Source organism: Denticeps clupeoides, chromosome 1 (assembly GCF_900700375.1).
Source record: "Denticeps clupeoides chromosome 1, fDenClu1.1, whole genome shotgun sequence".
In the NCBI taxonomy this organism is placed as follows: Eukaryota; Metazoa; Chordata; class Actinopteri; order Clupeiformes; family Denticipitidae; genus Denticeps; species Denticeps clupeoides.
This window is the reverse complement of record NC_041707.1, coordinates 12,411,434-12,431,723: the sequence shown is the minus strand read 5'-3', so window position 1 is coordinate 12,431,723 and position 20,290 is coordinate 12,411,434. Positions and strand designations below refer to the sequence as shown.

General features: G+C 48.0%; 1 protein-coding gene across 5 annotated transcripts in view; it reads right to left on the bottom strand.

The window, feature by feature from the left end:
• LOC114788578 (AT-rich interactive domain-containing protein 1B-like) overlaps nt 1-19,966 on the bottom strand; it is a 147,325-nt gene extending 127,359 nt beyond the window's left edge. For all 5 annotated transcript variants that reach the window (XM_028977297.1, XM_028977266.1, XM_028977272.1 and 2 more), the window contains exon 1: nt 18,587-19,966. In XM_028977297.1, coding sequence (XP_028833130.1) covers nt 18,587-19,636 — 1,050 coding nt within the window. In that variant the 5' untranslated portion in view covers nt 19,637-19,966. The remainder of the gene's footprint in view (nt 1-18,586) is intronic.
• Between the last annotated feature and the right edge of the window lie 324 nt (nt 19,967-20,290).

Here is a 20,290-nt window from a genome sequence, read left to right as displayed (position 1 = left end):
GTTGTTATTGGATTCTATTGGTCTTATTTGTATTTCACTAGATTGAAGTAATGTGAAGAGCCAGAGCAAATACAGGCCATGGATATGTTGTTTCCATCCAGATATTTTTAATGAGAGCCAATCAGGCTACCTCTGGAAGCATTTTTGCTGATCCAGACAGATATCCAGTAACAGACCACATTCCGAAGCAATGTGTAAACAGGGTCAGTCTGATTTGGCTTTAGACTGTTGAGTGAAGAAGATATTTTCCGTTTGAATACACACGCCTAAAGTGAAAAAGAAACCAGAAAAGATAGAATTTGCCAGAAGCCATAAATACCATTTATTTCACCAGGAAATGTCCAGGATATCAGGTTAATATTAATCCATCAACCAAAAGGTGTAATACATAACAAGGTAGATCATGTCAGGTCTGATGTCTCAGCTATACCATGCTCATGGATAATTTATGGCATTTGTTCTCTCTGTCTGTTTCAGTCAGACAGGGCCCTGCACAGTTCATTTTTTACCCTCCCTGAACAATAACGCTACTTCCCCGCTCAATTTGACTCTGGTCCCGCTGTGTGAGGGAGAATGGCAGTTTTCAGAGACAGCAAGGCCTAATCAAGGAACAATACAGTGAAAATGTCAAGAACAAACACAATGAATTGTGCAGCAGAAGTAAGGGCTTAATAAAAAAAGGGGGAAAAAAACTTTATACGCTACTTTAAACAGGAATACCTGGCAGCTCGCATGACGAGTCAATAAAAAGGGAAAAGATTATAAAATTTCCTTTACTGGTTTTTATATGCTTTGCAATGTGTCCCATCTTGGACAATTTTACAGATGACTGGTAGACTTTTCAAGAGCATGTGTGTATGTCAAACCATCTTCAGTCAGCAGTTAATGAGGATTTAAGGTCCCACCATGGGCAGAACAGGGTCTGCACAACTCTCATACCCGCTTAATTGGACAAAAGATGGCGACAAATACAGTCTGGTAAGTGCTGGTCAACACAGCGGCATCAATTTCAGTGTCTCTGCTGCCATAGCTTTGTGTCGGCCATGGTTTTTTTTATACAGCTTCAGCCAAAATGTATTTTTGTAGATGTCATATTTTTCTTTTTTTTTATCAGTCCTCAAACGCTGATCATCTGCACTGTTAATTTATCCATACGGCCTTTATATCAAAACAATCACAGAATCGGTCGTACGGCCCCCAACCATCTGGTATTAAAGGAAATGCATTTCACACAGAAAATATTCATTTGTCCTGAAAAAACAAACATTAACCAATATGAAACAGTTATGGCACATGGAGGCACATTTGGATTTGCACAGAATACGATGGCAGTCTTAATTACACATGGAAAAAATATCCTGGATGTTCCTTCTAGCCATCAGCCATGTCACCCACCACTATTAATTAATGTGGGATAACTGGCTTAAGGGCCAGGCTGATGAATGTATAAATGAAGGGCACTGTGCCACCCGCAGTACACGACACAGTTCGTGTCGCCCTCATCCACTAGCCTTTCTCGAGTGGAACCAGCAAGGGCCGAAGCAAGCAAATGTTCTCATGTCTCTGCCAGGCCCGTGGAGCGAAGCACAACACCCTGAAAACAGCATCCATGGCAGAAAGGTCCACTTGAACTCTGCAGATGGAGGTGCAAAGGCCCGAGCTTCAAATTTCCACATAATAACACACATGATGCTGCCATTCAATTGGCTGGTCAGCCCATTAACCAGCATTTGATTATGTAGCATCTACAGACTTCAAGGGATGCCAGTCGACGGAAGAACTCATAGGCATGTGTCACACTGCTAAGACGAGACCAACATCCTCATTTTGATGCTGACATCACATAATGAGTTTTGTCACTCAACCTTTTTCCACACTTATCCTAAATAAAAAAGAAACTGTGAAATGTAATTAAGGTTGCTCATTTTACCGGTAAGGAACATTTTTCATCAAAATAATGAAACAAATGATATCAGTTAATAATAAATGGAAAATGAGAACAATAAGATTGACATTTTCAAATTACTAAAAAAATGCATAAAATAAAAGTAATAGCAGTAAAGTTTAAATTACTACTCTTGTTTCACAAAAAAAAATCTTTTTGATCCATTTAAAACTGATTATTGCCAACCAAATTTTGGCTCTGTAACAAATTCCAATTTCTAAAACCCTTTCCTTTTTAAAATTAGAAATGGAAGTCAAATACTTCCTACATTCACTGGTTAATAGTATAACTGGCTGGGTACAAAGGGAGCTATGGAAGAGTTTATTTATGACACCACAGTCAATTTGAGGAGTGCTCACATAAAGTCTATTGAGGATTATGTAACAGAAGTTTCTAATTGTAAAGCAGGTCAACAGAAAATTTGGGAAACATTGCTTCACCAAAACTAGCCCTAGTCCATCGCTGGCATAATTTCAGATCAGTATTACCCAGATCTCAAACTATTAGTACAGTGATACTTCTATTGCATGTTATGCCATTAATCGCTATTATGAATGGAACCATGAATAAGGCCAAATGTGTGACAGATCAGAGATCACAAATCTAATCTTCAGCTTCTTCAACACACAACACTATGCATCGCTGTATGAGGTGGACTATGCACTGTTGACATTTCAAAGAAGGTGCCCTGAGAGGGGGATTTTCAGCAGAATTGTCAAGACGTTTAAGCAGAAGCCAAAGAACCTCTGATCACCTGGACTGTCATGATCACCGGGTCCTACAGGGAGGATGTGGTGTAGTGAGTCTCATTAATACATTTCTAAAAGACACTTTTCACTTCGGTAGTCAGAGGAACAGCCTTAAGATGAGTCCAAAACCACACTTGCTGTGTTTCTGAGTTTTGGCCAGTTGTTCCTTTGTTTTTTCCCGTATGTTCAGCAGGCCATGGAGCTTCATTGCAGGGCTACTAAAGGCAGTAATAAAGCTGAAATTGAATTTATGAACATACCCTGCATTTTAAACTCTTGTGAGCATAGTGGAAAACAAAGCTATTAAGGAGCAAACATGGAGGAAATTAGACACGTATAAAACTGCTCAATTTGATAAAATAGCCTTTTGAGTTGTTTTGACTCTAATTTTATGACTTCAAAATGCTTCCAATCCTTTCATTCTCTGTGCTGTTAATCAGCAGAGACAAAACACTTGCCACACAAATAAAATAGATTAGGAAGTAGCACTGCATATTGAGATCAAATAAGCATAAAATGTTAAGCCACGAATGGCAATTTCCATAATTCTATAATGAAAACACAGGAATATGTTTTTTTCCTCCAAGGTATTAAATTGGATCGGTCTGAAGGATACAAAAAAAAAAATTGAGTTGACTGACCTCATACACAAACATAATGTTCATCAAGCCGCACACTCCTGACCCACTCCACGGCACTGGACGTAACCCCTAATGTCCTTTGACAATCAGATTGCTACCTACGTCAAGCAAACCTTCATTACAGCTCTCTGGAGCCCCCAGCCCACACCGCCATTGTTCTCTCAGTCAGGAGGTGAAGTGGGGGCTGAGTGCGAGCCAGGGAGAGGCAGGGGAAGGGAACAGCCACTGAGCTAAAGTGGGAAAAAATTCCAAAAATGTCCAAAACTCTCCCTTAACGCCTAAAAACATGCCATTGAGTAAAAAAAAGAAAGTCAGGACAGCATAATCCATGGCCCATTTCTTGCAATGTATCTTGCCCATTGGGCACCTGAACAGCAGTCATCAGGAGGAAAATACAAGTTGCATGCCTTTGTATTCCCTGTATTCCCAGTGTTTTACAGTGAGGCTCTCAGCCAGCTGTCAGACCCATGTTCTACAAAAGTCAACAAGAGTTTGAGGACATGAGGTCATGCAAATATCAAATTGTGAAAATGGATACAGGAGATGCATGTTGTCTCAAGACTATTGAACAGCTAAATTACAATCTGGTGAGACTGTAAAAAAAAAAGGCTGAAGAATTTAAAGGAAAGATGCTCCCTCTTTAATATGTGCAAATTCCCTGCTCCTGCTGACAAAGATTAGAAAATTAATTTCATGGATGCTGAGACAAATACTGATGTCATCATATTTGAGAATGCATGTTCACTTTGAGCAGACAAATTAGAAACTAGAAACTTTTTTAAATATTTGATAAATATTTGCAAAATGTCTGAATCTGTTTAGACACATTTCGTTGAATGTTAAACAGTTAGGTTTGACCAAGTTATCATTTCAACGAATGGCCCTTATTTCTCAATTATTCCCAGAAATAAACTGTGTCAAAATGGACATATAATGCAATGACAGAGAAACACACACAATTTGCTGCACACACTCCCACACATAAGCCTATTATTTCCATGTCACATGCACGACATGTTTAGATTTAACCTTATATACATTCAACACCCTCTGTATAATAACTGAGATCCTGCAGAGGGGAATGCAACTGTCCAGCAAGGTCTGTCTGCAGGCAAAGGTAAAGAAATGTAAGTATGACCATGGGTTTAAGAAAAAAGATTCAATTGATTCAAACTGGAGATAACTAATAGCTTGGGTTAAACCATCTCCCATCTCCATATGGGGTCAGACTAAAATAAATATTGACATTGATGATTCACTTTATTAAAGATTAAGACATAACTGTGAAAAGCCAGTGATAATAAAAACATCACATCACATCAAACAGTGATGTATGGTCAATAGGTGAAGTTCAGTCTCCAGCCCTTCATGATGTATCAAAACATACATTATGTCTTGAACAGTTTTAAGCAACATTTTGAAAACTGTTCGTTTAAGCAGAAAAAAAAAATGTATCATATCATATCAAATTACAATAGCCACACTCACAGTACATCTCCAGTGAATTACAGGAAGTTAACTTCCACAAGGGAAATGGACACCTGTGGAGCACTGAAGTTGTGAAGGAAGCTGTGCATGCTGGCCACAGTTAGGAGCAGGAAGTGTGAATTACCTAGACAGGAGGAAGTGGGAAAGAGCATGGAAAGAGAGGACGCCGCTTGTCAGGCTGTGGCCCGTCGTGCTACTGAGCCTGGCAGCATGTGCATAATTGCTTTTGTGCGCAATTAGCAGGGCAGCAAACACTAAGGATGCCCTCGATGGCTGACACCTCGGTTTATAGCTGGTAACCCTCCGTTCGTTTACGCGAGGGGGAAAGCATCATAGGACTTGCACCGAGCACATTGTCATCATTAGAGGGTGATGTGGGGCGGAGCTGAGGCCCTCATCTACACACAATGTCTGAACCAAAACTGCAAAACCTGTTATACAAAACTAAATCTGACAGACAAAACGAAGGTGAACAAAAACAAAATAAACTGGTTTACGAGTCTGCAGCCCAGAGCAGAACCAGTCCTGCCCTCAGACCCACCATGGTATGATAAGAATGCTCTAACAGCTCGCCAGATACACACAGAATCCAGACCAGCACCTGCAGCTGAGAACCTGACGTGAAGGAGCACAGCCCCTTCAGACGGGTTGGTACGACACCCCAAGGGACCATGGGACGCAGCTTGGCAACACAGTGCTTTGGGCAGCTGTGGAGCGGCAGGAATTCACCGCAGGTTCACTTCACTGTCGAGGCTGAGGAGGCCTTTTCATTACACAGCCCTATAAAACAAAAACAATTACTCCTCCAACACGAGCAAAAAATATAAAAACAAGGAACAATTTATTTTTCTTCTCTCCCCGCAATAGCCAGTGAAAATCGAGCTGTTAAATATGCATTTAATTTAGCATATTCAAGGGAACCATCCGTGCTAATAGAGTGGCCTTGCTTCGAACTTTATAGCGCCAATAACCGCAAAACGAAGCCACGTTACTAAATTAACAATGGCAGTTTGCCCTCATGAATTTTCAAAAGAACAAAACATGTAAATGTATTAAAAAGAGCAGGAAATATTACCACGCTCCTCGAAGTGGCCAACAGTGTTCAGATTCATCCATCAGCTTTCCTGTGATGCAAAACAAGCCACTCAGCAGTTCACCAAGCTAACGTTCAATTCCCTACACAGCCATAGGTGCATACGGGAGAAGGGTGTTTTCAGTACTAATTATAGCTTTTAGAGCCATTGTGAAACAAATGGGAAAAAAAACACCCGGCCACAGGGAACGTGGTCCTGGCCCTTGTCTTTGGAGACGGGCCTGGACAGCAAGACTATGCATGACGTTCGAAAAGCACTGTCACGACTACGGACTTACGGGGGAAGGAAGCGCAGAGGTCTGACATACTGGGAAGGGGGTTTTATTATACAATAAACAAAGAAATACAAATAAACAGCGGCGCGGTGGCCGAAAACGATTTAACTTAAATAACGAACTGAAACTAACCCGTAGGCGTGTGGCGATTGCCAGAACTCAAAACACTCATAACAAAACCAGGTCAAGTTCGTGCAGAGTACACGAAAATGCCAGCGACCCCGAACGGGCGGAAACTTCCGGCATTTATGGGGCGTCAGGATTGGGTTCCGGTGTGGAGCCCAGCTGCAGGCAATCCTGACAGAGCCCCCCCTCCAAGGGCTACGTCCTCGGAGCCCCAACAGTACCATCAGTGGAGGCGGCGGGGCGGATGGCGGCAACCACAGGGCTCCTGCCCTGCTGTATCCTCCCCTTGGAGGACCCGGTCCCTCGGGCTGGCTCCCCGGCGTGGTCAGGCGTGGCGGCCCCGGTCCCTCGGGCTGGCTCCCCGGCGTGGTCAGGCCTGGCGGCCCCGGTCCCTCGGGCTGGCTCCCCGGCGTGGTCAGGCCTGGCGGCCCCGGTCCCTCGGGCTGGCTCCCCGGCGTGGTCAGGCCTGGCGGCCCCGGTCCCTCGGGCTGGCTCCCCGGCGTGGTCAGGCCTGGCGGCCCCGGTCCCTCGGGCTGGCTCCCCGGCGTGGTCAGGCCTGGCGGCCCCGGTCCCTCGGGCTGGCTCCCCGGCGTGGTCAGGCGTGGCGGCCCCGGTCCCTCGGCCTGGCTCCCCGGCGTGGTCAGGCGTGGCGGCCCCGGTCCCTCGGCCTGGCTCCCCGGCGTGGTCAGGCGTGGCGGCCCCGGACCCTCGGCCTGGCTCCCCGGCGTGGTCCCGCTTGGCGGCCCCGGACCCTCGGCCTGGCTCCCCGGCGTGGTCCCGCTTGGCGGCCCCGGACCCTCGGCCTGGCTCCCCGGCGTGGTCCCGCTTGGCGGCCCCGGACCCTCGGCCTGGCTCCCCGGCGTGGTCCCGCTTGGCGGCCCCGGACCCTCGGCCTGGCTCCCCGGCGTGGTCCCGCATGGCGGCCCCGGACCCTCGGCCTGGCTCCCCGGCGTGGTCCCGCATGGCGGCCCCGGACCCTCGGCCTGGCTCCCCGGCGTGGTCCCGCATGGCGGCCCCGGACCCTCGGCCTGGCTCCCCGGCGTGGTCCCGCCTGGCGGCCCCGGACTCCCATACCTGCACACAATAATCAGGGCCGATCCATCTGGGTACATGTGGGCCCTGTCTCCACATGTCCCCTCTGACACGTCTTGTGTCACCCCCTGCACCGCGCAGGGAGATTGTCCCAGAGCCTCCGGCGACTGTTCCAGGCACCCCAGGCTGGTGCCTTCTGGGACTATGCAGCCCCTCTCGCTGCACGGCCCTGGTGCCAAGGGGGGGGGCATTGCCAGACCATCCGGCTAGCCCCTTCTGCGTCCGTTGGGACAAGCAGGCCCTCTTCCTGTCTGTCCCAGCTGGGTCCTCATGCCTACCCGGGGGCTCTATGGCGCTCCACCCCTCTGGAGGCAGACGCAGGCCCATGCCTGGCCCGCCCTCCTCACTGGCTACCGGAGGACCCAGCTCCATCGCTTCCCCACCTCCCCTCAGGAGGAGTCCCCAACCCGAACTGCACCCCCCCAAAAAATTATTTGGGGGAGCACCCCCCCGGCTGGACTTAGGGGTACCTTGGGGCTCGTCCACCTCGCCTTGGACCGGTGCAGTCAGGTTGGGAACTCCCTCCCTGGGGTTCGGCTCTGCTGCTGGGTCACCATCTGGTGGACACAAAGAGGGGAAGTGGGGGCGACATACGGACACATATGCCACGCACACACACACACACAGACAGAGACAGACAGAAGAGAGGGTCGTCTAGTTCCCTCTCTGAGCACTCCGGGACCTCCTCAGGGGGCACAGCCAGGATCTCGGGAGGCGCGACCTTCTCGTCGCCCGCCAGTGCTTGGTCTTCTTGCCCCGGATCCTGACTGGCGCTGGATGTGGTGGAGGGGCAGAGTTCGATCCCTGGCTCAGGCTCTGGCCGATCAAACTCCGCCCTCAGTCTCTGCTGGAAGTCCCGAAAACTCCTGTCGGTCTCTCCCTGCTGCCAGGCAGCGTCGCTGGAGATGGTGGTGGGCGTGTGGCGTGGGGGGTGGTGGACGTCTTCTCCAGCATGCGGGGGCGCTGGTGATGCGCTGCCGTTCAGCTGGGGAACGTCCGAGCAGAGGGAAGGCGGGTCGGCGACTGGAACTGGGAGGGCATCTTCCCTGTGAGGCAGTTCCGACAGTGCAGTTGCTGGTTGGCGACCTCCTGTCGCCCTGTTCCACCAGCTTACGCCCGCATCGCTGTCCTCCTCCTCACTGTTGTCGCACCTCTGGGACTGACGTGGGTTTCCACGGACCTCGCAACGGACGGGCACGATGGGCGGAGCCATCCCGGCACCGACTGCCCAATCGGCGTCATCCTCGTGTTGGTCCGTGTCGACCTCATACCCTCGGAAGTCACGTGGATCTTCACGGATGTCGCGACAATCTCGGACGCGCGCGCTGGGTGGAGCCATCCCGGCCCCGACTGCCCAACGAAAATCCACGTCATTGTCGCTTTCGTCATCCGTGTCCTCCCACCTGTGACTCCGAGGGTCGTCCACCCTGCGGACATCCTGGACCCAGGGTGCGATCAACTCCCAGGGACAGTACTCTGGCCATTCGGGCTTGAGGCTGCCCATCCCCTCGCTGGAGGGACGCCGCCGTTGTTGTCGCTTCTCACCCCCCTGGAAGTGACGTGGGTCCCCACGGACCTTGCGACGATCGCAGACTGGTGCGATGGGCGGAGCCCAACTCTCGTCTCCCGTGCTCTCGTCGTCGTCCGTGTCGTCCCAGTCCACGGGGAGCCTTGCCAGCAGAGCGCAGAGTTCTTGGCTCGACATGGCGAAGATCGTGGGGGTCGCATCTTCTGCGCTCGCTGCCCACGTCACTTCCTCGCTGCTGCCGACGCCAACGTCCTCGCTCCGCCCACTCACCCGCCGACGTTGTCGCTTCCGGGTTTTGCGGAGTTTCCCGGGGATGACGTCATCACTCGGCGCCGCGTACCACGGCTTCTCGGGGAGAAAACGCTCCACCAGAACGGGCGGCGCGTCTCTCCCCTGGTGTCCGCGTTCGCCGCGCCGCGCTGCGTCCTTCGCGGCGTTTCTTCTCCTCTGTTTTTTACCTCTGCGCTTTTGGGGGGGTCGCTGGCATTCTGTCACGACTACGGACTTACGGGGGAAGGAAGCGCAGAGGTCTGACATACTGGGAAGGGGGTTTTATTATACAATAAACAAAGAAATACAAATAAACAGCGGCGCGGTGGCCGAAAACGATTTAACTTAAATAACGAACTGAAACTAACCCGTAGGCGTGTGGCGATTGCCAGAACTCAAAACACTCATAACAAAACCAGGTCAAGTTCGTGCAGAGTACACGAAAATGCCAGCGACCCCGAACGGGCGGAAACTTCCGGCATTTATGGGGCGTCAGGATTGGGTTCCGGTGTGGAGCCCAGCTGCAGGCAATCCTGACAAGCACGATCCATCACCAGCGAAACAACAAACAGATATCCTGACCTTCTATCCTTCAGCGCTTATTAGGTAGTCATTAAAAGTCACCTGAAACAATTTTAAGCAAATTGATTTCATTATTGGACTGTGCAATGACTCCCAATTGCTCAGCAGGAAATTTAAAAAGTTAATTAGAAAAAATTGATTTTCATTATATTTTCCGTCTCCATCATACTCTCCGTCTTACCTATGACGCATAATTTGGGGTTGGGAGGGTTCATGCTATGAAGTACATCAGACACTGCTGCCGGTTTCTGCCAAACTGATGAGTTGCTGGTATGGATCTCTTTGTGGTTACAATAAGAAAGCCCAGAGCACAGCTCGTGGGGCCTGATTGTCCCCCGTAATGCCTTTGCCCCAAACAGAATGGGGATGTCAACCTGGAAAGACCCTGGATACAGGCCACTTTTGACCCCTGGTAACCTTTCAAGGCCACCCCGCAGAGAGGCACCGCACCCGGGCCTTTTCCAATCTCTTAGGTCCCCGAATCAATCACGCTCCCCCGATCTGAACATGTGGGACCGGTGCTGAGCAATCAATGAGTGCTGGCCTCAAGGGTAATACATGTCCAGAAACAAAGCCCTCTCCCTCCATTTGCTATTACTGCGGTGACTCCCCTCCCCAACACTTGTGCCGGGCCCTGGCACAGTAATGGTCTAGAGAGGCAATTTGGTGGCAAAAATAAATACTTCATTTTAACAATGTTTCTTTTTATGTGCCACGTCCATTTTTTCCTGGTGTTGTACTTGAACCAATGACACACACACACACACACACACACACACACACACACACACATACACATACACATACACATACACAATTTTCAAAATTACCTCCCCGAAGTCAGTGTTAAAATGTGCTTTTATGTCGGACCCTCAATTTCACGAAAATAAATGTAGGGCTGAAAAAAAAAACAGTGTTTCTGACGTACAACACACAAAAGAGCTACGTATATATAGAACACACATTAAATAATTTGACTTTTAACAGGCATTCAACGTAGAGCCAGTGCTGTGATACATGCTGGGAAATCACCGTTCTGCTACAAAATACATCAGCAATACAGAACGTCTGGCAAAGCACTTGCTGGTGGAGAACCCGACCCCGCCGTGGCGTTAAACTCCATCCTGTCTCCTTTAACAGTGCTCCTTTTCTACAAATCATTAAGGAGTGAGCGGTTTTATGGAGTGAGCATTTGGGCATGACCTTGATCCAATGGGCCACTTTCCAGAGATCTTCTCTGAAGACCCATCTGGAGCGCAGGCTGTCTGAGCGAAAGCAGATTTGAATGCCGTATAGGTTCTGGTGTGCGCTCTTGACATGGCTGTTGAGGAAAACGAAAGCATGCTATGGGGTTTTGGGGTGAGCGATATGAGAGATCTTGATCATTTGTGAACATTAAAGGAAGGAGGGGAAAAAAAGGGAAATAACTTGTCAGAAGAACAAGTGGCCAAATTCATCAGGGATCAACAAACGGCATTTCTCTGGTCTGCAAAACAAATAAATGATTCAAATAGATAGTGAATGCTGCTTTCCCATTTATAGAATGCACATATTTCCATACTGGCAAGAAAATTTATGCATTTCTTTCTGTTTACTTTATAATAATTCAATGTACCTTTCATTTGTTACCACTAGACCAAGAAAAAAACACATGTTGACAGAATTATCCCCGCTGAAACAAAAGAGCTCATTGCAGTATTCAAAACACATCATTCACATTCAAAAAAAACAAAAAATGAATTATAGATGACTCCTCTTCTTCTGCGCCTTCTGGCTGCCAATAACCACGTTTCTCAAAGCAAGAACGGGAGCAAGTACATCATAAAGCAGGACATGTCCTCTTTCCCAGACCTAATTTAGGATTCAATTACAATACTCTTTAAAACCGCCGACTCCTCAATTAATTATTTTAAGATTAGCCTGACAGTAATGGGCCTCCCACCAACAGAGTGGAGGAATGGCTCTGCTGCGCGCGAGACCTTGTCGTGTGCTATTGCAGAAGCACAAATAAATCAGTTCGCCGCTTTTTTTCTCCCCCCCGTTCCCCCTCCGCTCACACTCTCTTTACACACAATGTTGTGTTACATTCCACTTTTTTTGCCATTGTGTCCGTTCTCCTTGGTAGCCGATTTGATATTCACACACGACGCCAGGCCCGGTTTTTATGAGCCACTGGGGCCCGGCCGTCGCCGGCTCTGGAGAAACGCTGACGGATGGCTCTGCCGATGCGGCAGCTAGGCGTAAGCTGAGGGGGAAAAAATGGCCTCGACAGCTTTGATTGGAGGCAAGCGAAGCATTTCTCTCTTCTCCATGTCTACCGTCTCGCTCCCCCCACCCCCGGCTCCCTCGCTCTCTTTTTCCGCCGCCTGCATGCGCGGAAATGAATGACTCTCGCCTCCAGCAGCCGCCAGCCCCTGTTCTGTTTATTTAAATATTTGATATGTAAGCAGTCATAAAATAAGTGTCATAACACGCAGAGAATGACACGTAGGAAGGCCATTACGCCTAATGGCTTCTGATGCACACAGGACCTAAAGTAGCCCCACGGAAGCCCAGGGGGTAAAATAGATCGTGCACTGTGCATACAGAATGAACAAATGCTCAGACCACAGCACATCAATATAAAACAGCGCAGCATTTCAAAACACAACACATCCCAGAGCAGCAATGTAATAGCGAAGCAGTGTAGCCTGACACGCGAGATGCTAAATGGTGCTTTGAGAATCAGCCATTGGTAGCCCATGGTTCTGCCCTTCCATCAACATTGGTGTCACAACATGATGTCAACTCGGCAGTGTCCATTTATTATATAATCGCTGCCTAATTTCAACAGCAATGCTTCAGCGATTGTGGGAAAACATTTAAAATAAAGGAATAAATCATTTTTACACATTGTTAAATACCAGAAGATTGTATTTCCTTCCACTGTGCCGGCAGGTGTCATTAAATGTGGCCCACTGTTCTGCATCTCAATGTCTGAAATACGTTTAAAGTCACCCAACATCCCCAAGCCACACAAACATGGCAGGCAGTGTGCCAACGCAATCACTGAACCTTCATTAAAAGAGGAAGTGCTTAAGCAAGCATTAAAATGCACAGACAATTACCACATATTCATTAAAACAACAGCATGGGCCTGACCTTTGGAGCATGCGATTCCTTTCATCCCTAACAAGCTCCCAAAAGCTCTCCCTGCCCTGACACGACAGGCATGCAAGGTAAAAGGTCAACGAGAGGCGATGCTGACCCCACTCTGTGCACCACAATGTCACCTTCCAAATCAACCCCTCCTAGCCATTACCAGGCCTAACTTTCCTCTTCTGGAGCCGGGGGTGTTCTGAGCCCTTTTGCCACTTGCTCTCTTAATTACCTCTAATTGGACCAAATCTTTTTTTTCCCCTCCTTTTTGGGACCAGCATAATGAAACAATTTGTCTTTAATGGTTAATGACTTGAGTGACAGAGCAGGGCAGATCTGCACAGAGAAGGTCAGCTAGAAGGACTCGCAGACCCCATTTATCCTGGGTGTTGTGGCCAGAAGAGAGGGTGAAAGCACCTCAAGAATTGCCCAAATTTATTTGGCTTTTGCGGCAGGACAACATTTATTCGGCCAAGTCTGCAGTTTTTTCACGACTGTCACCGCTTTGTCATGACTCAGCACTTGTCAGGGCCGCCGCTCGCCTGTTGTGTCCACTACGCAGCGAGACACACAATCACTGTGTCAGATAAAATAAAGGAAGCCCAGATTCTGTCAACTCAGACAAAAGGCAGCTATGACAACATTTTAGCACTCCACACCCCAAACTCTGTAACTGTGAGAAAAAAACAAGTAGGAAAGCGAATCCTGTAGCAAATGGACAGCAAAGATCTGCATTGTGCTTGGCATGAAAAATGTCCTCACTTGCAGTCATCTTAATTTAGCTAAAAGCACAAAAAGCACATGGCTGGATCAAAGCACTCGCACATTAATTTTATTTCCAAATGGCGCCGTAAAAGAAGTTCCGACCAGGCGGGGCATGTCCTAACTTTTCAGTTGGGTAACCGAGCTCTGTTTCCCAAGCTATTGATTATGGTAATGTGATCTACAACACAGTAAACAGAGAAGCCCGCTGACATACAGTTGACATTATAGTAACCTTTGCATGTTTATTCTACAATGCAAGTAGATGTTCATCAAGAACACCAACCACATGACACTGACAACCATTCAAAGCAAAGGCCTGGTGTGGAAATTATAAAAAGGCAAACACAGAAATGCACAGAATTTCATTTGTGATTGGTCTATCTGTGCATTAAGCGTGTTACTAGTTGGAGGGAATCATATCACAGCGATTAGCCAATGGTAAGAATATCAACCCCATCTAAGGTATCGAGCCAGCATGATAACCAAATGAGGAATTATGAAATATGTCATTCATGGTGTGATATGAATTTCATATATGCAATGGGGGTTTTATTTGGATTCAGTTTCAATAAAAAGTTCGATTTAACATTTTATAAAGCATGAATGTGAAAACTATTGGCTCACTTCTTGTTCAATTTTTTTTTTTTCATTAAAATTGAGGAGGGTCCACAGAAATTGTATTCTATAAAATTAGATTTTCGGTTTGTTAAAAATAAATAAAATACATACACTTTCCCCATTCTGTATCCATTTCCTTTTTTCTGAGATCTTAATGACTAAATTGCATTTTAAGAGATGGAAATGAAACCCTATATTGGAACAGAGGTGGGGAACAATCTGTTGGACTGTTCAGGTCCTTAATTATAGTTCCATGTCTTCTGTGCATGAGCACTTTGGGTAATCAAGGCCTGTCGCACATATTTCATATTTCAACATAAATGGACATCATGCTTCAATTCAAAAGAACACTGGCAACTGGCCCTGCACTTAAATGCAAACCTAAGTTAATAAATAAATCCACAACTCACTTTTCACATGATCTCTGACAAATGCGCATAACACATCCAAAAATATCTCATAAACATGGCACCGCACTTGGAACTTGGAACCCAAAAGAAGCAGCAACGTGTGAAAAATAAATTGATATCAAGAGGGCCATTTGTATTATAACTATCCAACATTCAGAATGAATCATCTACTCCTTTTTCCCCAGAGCAATGTAGCCACGGTGGTCTGGAATAATTCACAGACTGTCCACACGTTGATAAATGAAAAAATCCTGCTCTGGAGACAAACACTGTGGCTTTCAATATAAATGGTTCTCCTTGTTTTGTCCGATGCTTTCTGGAGTCCCTCTGGGAAGAATTCCCGCTTTTTTTGTGACTGCCGCGTCTCTGGTTTGAGGACAATCCCGCTTTGGGAATGCCCAGGGGGCTGGAGAGAGCAGGCGGGAGGGAGGGAGGGAAGGAGGGAGAGAGGACAGAAGGAAGGAGGGAGGGGGAAAAAAATCCTTCCCTTCTGGGATGCAGCGCTCTCCATTCAGAACTTGCACATGGCTAATTTACATGTGTGAAGGTCACTGAGCCTCTTTCTGAGGTGAGGCCACAACCCTGGCTGTCTGCCTCACACGTGGGACTGACGGATGAGAAAAAACAGCAAATAACATAGCCTGAGGCACAAAAGACAGAGAGAGAGAGAGCATCTCACATCATATTAAAAAAACCTTCCCTGCAGAAAAGGGTGAAGCGCAATCATAAATAATCCTGAAAGAGTATTGATTACGCTGGCAAAGAAAAAGAATCTCGTCCCCTTCTTGCCCATACACCACTGCCTTATACAGATCAAATTCGGATCCTTTCATATCGACAGCTACTCACTACATGCTCCTCGCTGCCAGCGCCGCTCATCAGCCCCACTTCTCACTCCCGCCGCGCACAAAGACCAGAGAATTGAACTGCCGGTGGCTCGGAGCTTTGCGCTTTAGCCCTGGCGCGGGCTGTTTCCCACAGTATCAGCAGCCTGTGATTCACCCCGAAAAATCTCTCCAAAGCGACCCAGCGTGAGCCTGACCACTGGCCACTTTTGATAAAGGCGGCCTCACAGCTTTCCAAAACATTAGCCCCACTCAGCCTGCGAGCGAGCAGGCCGCTGCCGACAGGCACAGACCTGCAATTACTGTTAGCAGGACCCCAAAAAAAAAAAAAAAAAAAAAAAGCAGAGGCGAGCAGATAGGCCGCTCCGTGTCTCGTAATCCAATTAAACACATTTCCGCAACATTAAGTCCCCATAAATGCTTTACTTTGCCATTTCAGCAGAATGGCATTCTCCCCACAGCCCCTCTGACCACCGCTGAGATAACAGACGTACCTTTGCAGTCATACCTCGTCCAGACTTTAAAGTCTTTAAAGCAAAGGAGCAGTAGCTGTTTAACGACCATATCAGTACTATTTAATGATATTCACTTGTAAATATTTCCCACTCCGATGTCAAATAAATCCCTGTATGAAAAAATTATTATATCATTTAACATTATTTTCTGCACACACATGCAATACAAGATTGAAGATTTCTTTATCACTCATTTATTAGCTCACTAATTATATATATATGGTAGACAATCTCACTTGCTTTTTTGTGTGAATCACAAACTAATTGGCATTTAAACAAAACCATGGGCAGTCCCGGGATACCCCTTCTGCCAATTATGTTTCTGTGCTCGCTGTTTCATCCTGGAACATGAAAACACCGCCAGTCCCTTATCACGAGCAGCAGAGCAAATTAGAATTTCGCTCAGTTCTTCCTAATCAGCTCCAAGCCGACATGTAAACAAAGTGATATAAACAAAGCGTACAGGACGCGCGCAAAGGCCAGGATCCAGCAGCGACAAAGCGTCTTCAGATCACTCTGCTGAACCCGCAGCCGAGGCAGCAACACTGGGCATCATTTAACCTACACGTCCAGCCAGGCAGCAAGCAAAACAAAATTGAAATATTAAAGCTGCAGCTATGCGGCATGTAGTGGCTTTTATATCCAAAGCCCATTAAAATGCATGTAATTCCATAATCAAAGGCAAAGCGATTGACATTGCGACACACAACACACGGTGACACAATGAAATGTGTCCTCTGCTTTTAACCCATCACCCTTAGTGAGCAGTGGGCAGCCATGAAAGGCGCCCCGGGGAGAGGCACGTGGGGACGGTGTTTTGCTCAGTGGCGTCTCAGTGGCACCTCGCTGGTTCGGGATTCGAACCCGCAACCTTCCGACTACGGGTACGCTTCCTTGCCTGCTACGCCAATAGCAATGAAAATGAAATGGTAGTAAAAATGTAGTAGTGTTGTTATAAAATGTAGTGTTCATTGTTTGGTCAGTCATGTTGGGGTCAGGCCTACACAGACAATCACAGGGACCCTGGATTAGATTAGCAAGATTGTGTTACTGCAGCGTAATTTTTCAAGCCAACAGGACAGAGTTGTTGAACGTTCGGAGCAGAACAACAGCGTTTCTGAAGGAGGAAACAGCTTCAGCTCAGAGCAATTGCCTTCCTTTTTGTTTTCCTTTCCCCACATTACCAGAAAAAGGGACAGGGGGGCAATTCCCTTTACAACTGATTGCTGGTGAGTCATTATAATTGAAAAGGCCAGAAAAAGATACAGTCAACAGGAAAATTCAGCCCAGTTTACACAAGTAAACTACCTACTGAGGTCAAAAAACCTTGTCGAATGATAAGTAACATACTTTGTGTAAAAAGTACATAAAGCAGGGAAAGCCAATGTAATATAAACCTCTGGAACATTTGTCAAATGATGATGATCATCATCCATATGCATTTATTTTCATACAGCTTAGCATCAAGCAGTGAACATTAAATATCACTTTTAGTTCAATTTTAAAAAATGCATCCAATATCAAAGTTTATCAAATGGGATGGTGAAATTGTTTTATATTAATAATAGTTTATATTTCTCAAATATGTTATTATTAAATATAATTACGGGAGGCCGGGAACATATTTCGGAATTTGGGCACAGTGCCTATTAATTCTGACAGGAAATTAGCATTTAAGCTAAATCACTCCAAACAGGTAATCTTTAATATCAATACTTCTGACCAGCCAGCTGTCTTGCAGTGTAGTAACGTGCTACTTAAAGGAAGAATACGTTTACCCTTCAATAGTATATAGTAATAGTAGTAGTAATAATTACCAGGCTAAAAAAAAAAAAAAGACATTCATATGGATGGGAAATTAGCCATTAAGATAAACCGCACCAAATACGCACAGGTGAACGCCAACGACAGGCGGATCTGTTATAACGTGTTTGTTAACTAAATAACAAGTTTACAGACAGTGTGTGGTATTGGTAGCAGGCCGAACACAAATGGGCATGTTGTGCAGCCTCGGCGCGCCTTTGGTTGTAGTTGTAGTTCTTGCCTTTCTCGAGGCGAAGCCCCACGGAGACGCGGGGCCAGTCGGGTACCAGACCGAACGTCAACTCGGTTCGCGTTCGTGTGCCTGCGCCTGGGTGCCGAAAAACGGGCCGCCGCGCCCGGACAATCTACGCGGCGCTTCTGCGTTTACTACCCCCGCGTTACCACGCCGCTCCCGGCGCGCAGAACGTGTTCCCGGTCACGTCGGCCACGTCCCGGACAGGCCGCTTCGTTTTAGGTTCCTGTAACAAGGATAACAATTCAAGGCGCCACGTTTCGTGAGGCCATGTCGAATATCGTAATATATCACGTGTATATTATACGTGTATAACACACACGTAATCAAAAGTACACCGTGTGGGTCGCTTTTATCTTTAAATGTCCCGCGATGTTTGGCGGCTACAGGTTTCCGTCGCAGTAAAAGTTGCGCCCGCGGGGCGAATTGGCCTGAAGTTGCTGCGTGTACCTGTGGTCTGCCGACGCTCCCGTTTCCGGCGTGCGTCTTCTGGCCGGCCCAGCCGTGCGCCGCGGAGCCGTACTGGCCGCTCACTTCTTTCCCCATGCCCATGGCGGCCTGCTGCACCGGGGAGCCGCTGTACTCCGGGTAGCCCCCGCCGTAGCCCCGCATCATGGGACTCGGGGACGTGAGGAGCTGGTTCAGCGTCGGCGTGGACCCGGAGGGATGCTGGCTCTGCCCAGGGAATCTCTGGAAGCCCCCGGCGCCCCCTCCCGAGCCTTTGGTCTGACCCGAAGAGTTGCTGTTCGGGCCCATCCGAGAGGAGCCCATCATGCCGTACCCCGCGCCGCCATAGCCCTGCCTGTAGGCCGGGTAGTGGTTGTACTGGCTGTTGTGGTATCCTTCGTGGGAGTTTTCCACGCTGCTATTATTACTATTGGTGGAATGGTGAATTATTCCCATCCCATGTTGGTCGAAGCCGGGCCCAGGTCTGGAGTTCGCGTAATAATGATTGAGGTCGGAGAGGGCACCTTTCCCGCCGCTGCCGTGGCTGTTGTTGGTGGCTTCGAAGTTGCCCTGGTCGTACCTGGCCGCCGGCTTGCAGGCGGGGTCGTGCCCACTTTTGCCCATCATCTGCTGCTGGTCGCCCAGAGCAACGCCGTCCTTGCGCGCGCGCAGTTGATTGTCGCCGTCGCCGGTCGCCAGGCTTTGATTGTTGCTCTCCAGCGGGCGCGAGTGGTGCTGCTGCTGGAAGGGGCCGAAGTGGTCGACGCTTTTCGGTTTGTGGTTCGTTTCCATCCTCGGGGGGGTGCTGGCGGAACTGGAGGACGGGGCCGAAGTTGATAAATTCCCACGTTCCTTGGCCGCGGCCAGATCGCCGGGGTGACGGTGGTCCATGTTGTTCGCGGGGTTGGTCCCATCTCCGGCTCCCAGCATTGCTCCGGATCCCGGCGCCGTCCCTCCTCCCAGCTTCCCAGAGTTTAAGTCCTGACCCAGAGCTCCGGACAAATTGTTTTTATTAGTAGACGCAGCCGGAGCTGAAGCCACTTGCGCGGCCATGGTCACTCCAACATCCCAACTCAGAAAAGTGCGCACGCAAAACAACAAATGGGGAGAAATTACGGGGAGACAGGGGGAAAAAGAAGGGGGGGGTCTCTTCAAGTGATTAAAACGACGCGGCGAAGTCGCGGTCCGTGCTGCTGTCGGAGGCGAGAAGGAGCCGCGTACTGCGACGGCGGCGGCGTCAGCGCGGCTTCATGCTGGAAAGTTTTAGTCCAGGTTTAAATGAAACTTTCCTCCGTTCCTCTCTAACCCGGATATGGGTAAACGCATGCCTCCCGCAGCCCCTTTGGCCCAGCATGGTATGAGAGAGAGCTCCAACTGCTATTATCCACCTCTCCGGAGCGACGCGCACGGAAAAAACGGACCGGATCACGCATGGCGCCGGACGCGGAGCGACGTGCAAATTGGGTCTTTTGGAAGAAAAAAAAACAGAATGCAAAAATCAAGCCTCTATACCTCTATATTCAGTCCAAGTTACACTTTACGAGCCCATATTTGGAAGACATGTTTTTCATGAGATTAGCACCACACTGAGTTATAACCACCAATCTCATAACTCATATTTTACAATACACTAATTTAACGTTGGTTAAATGTATGTATATTTCTGCATGTAGGTTTACTATTAATTGTTTCTGCAATGCACAAACA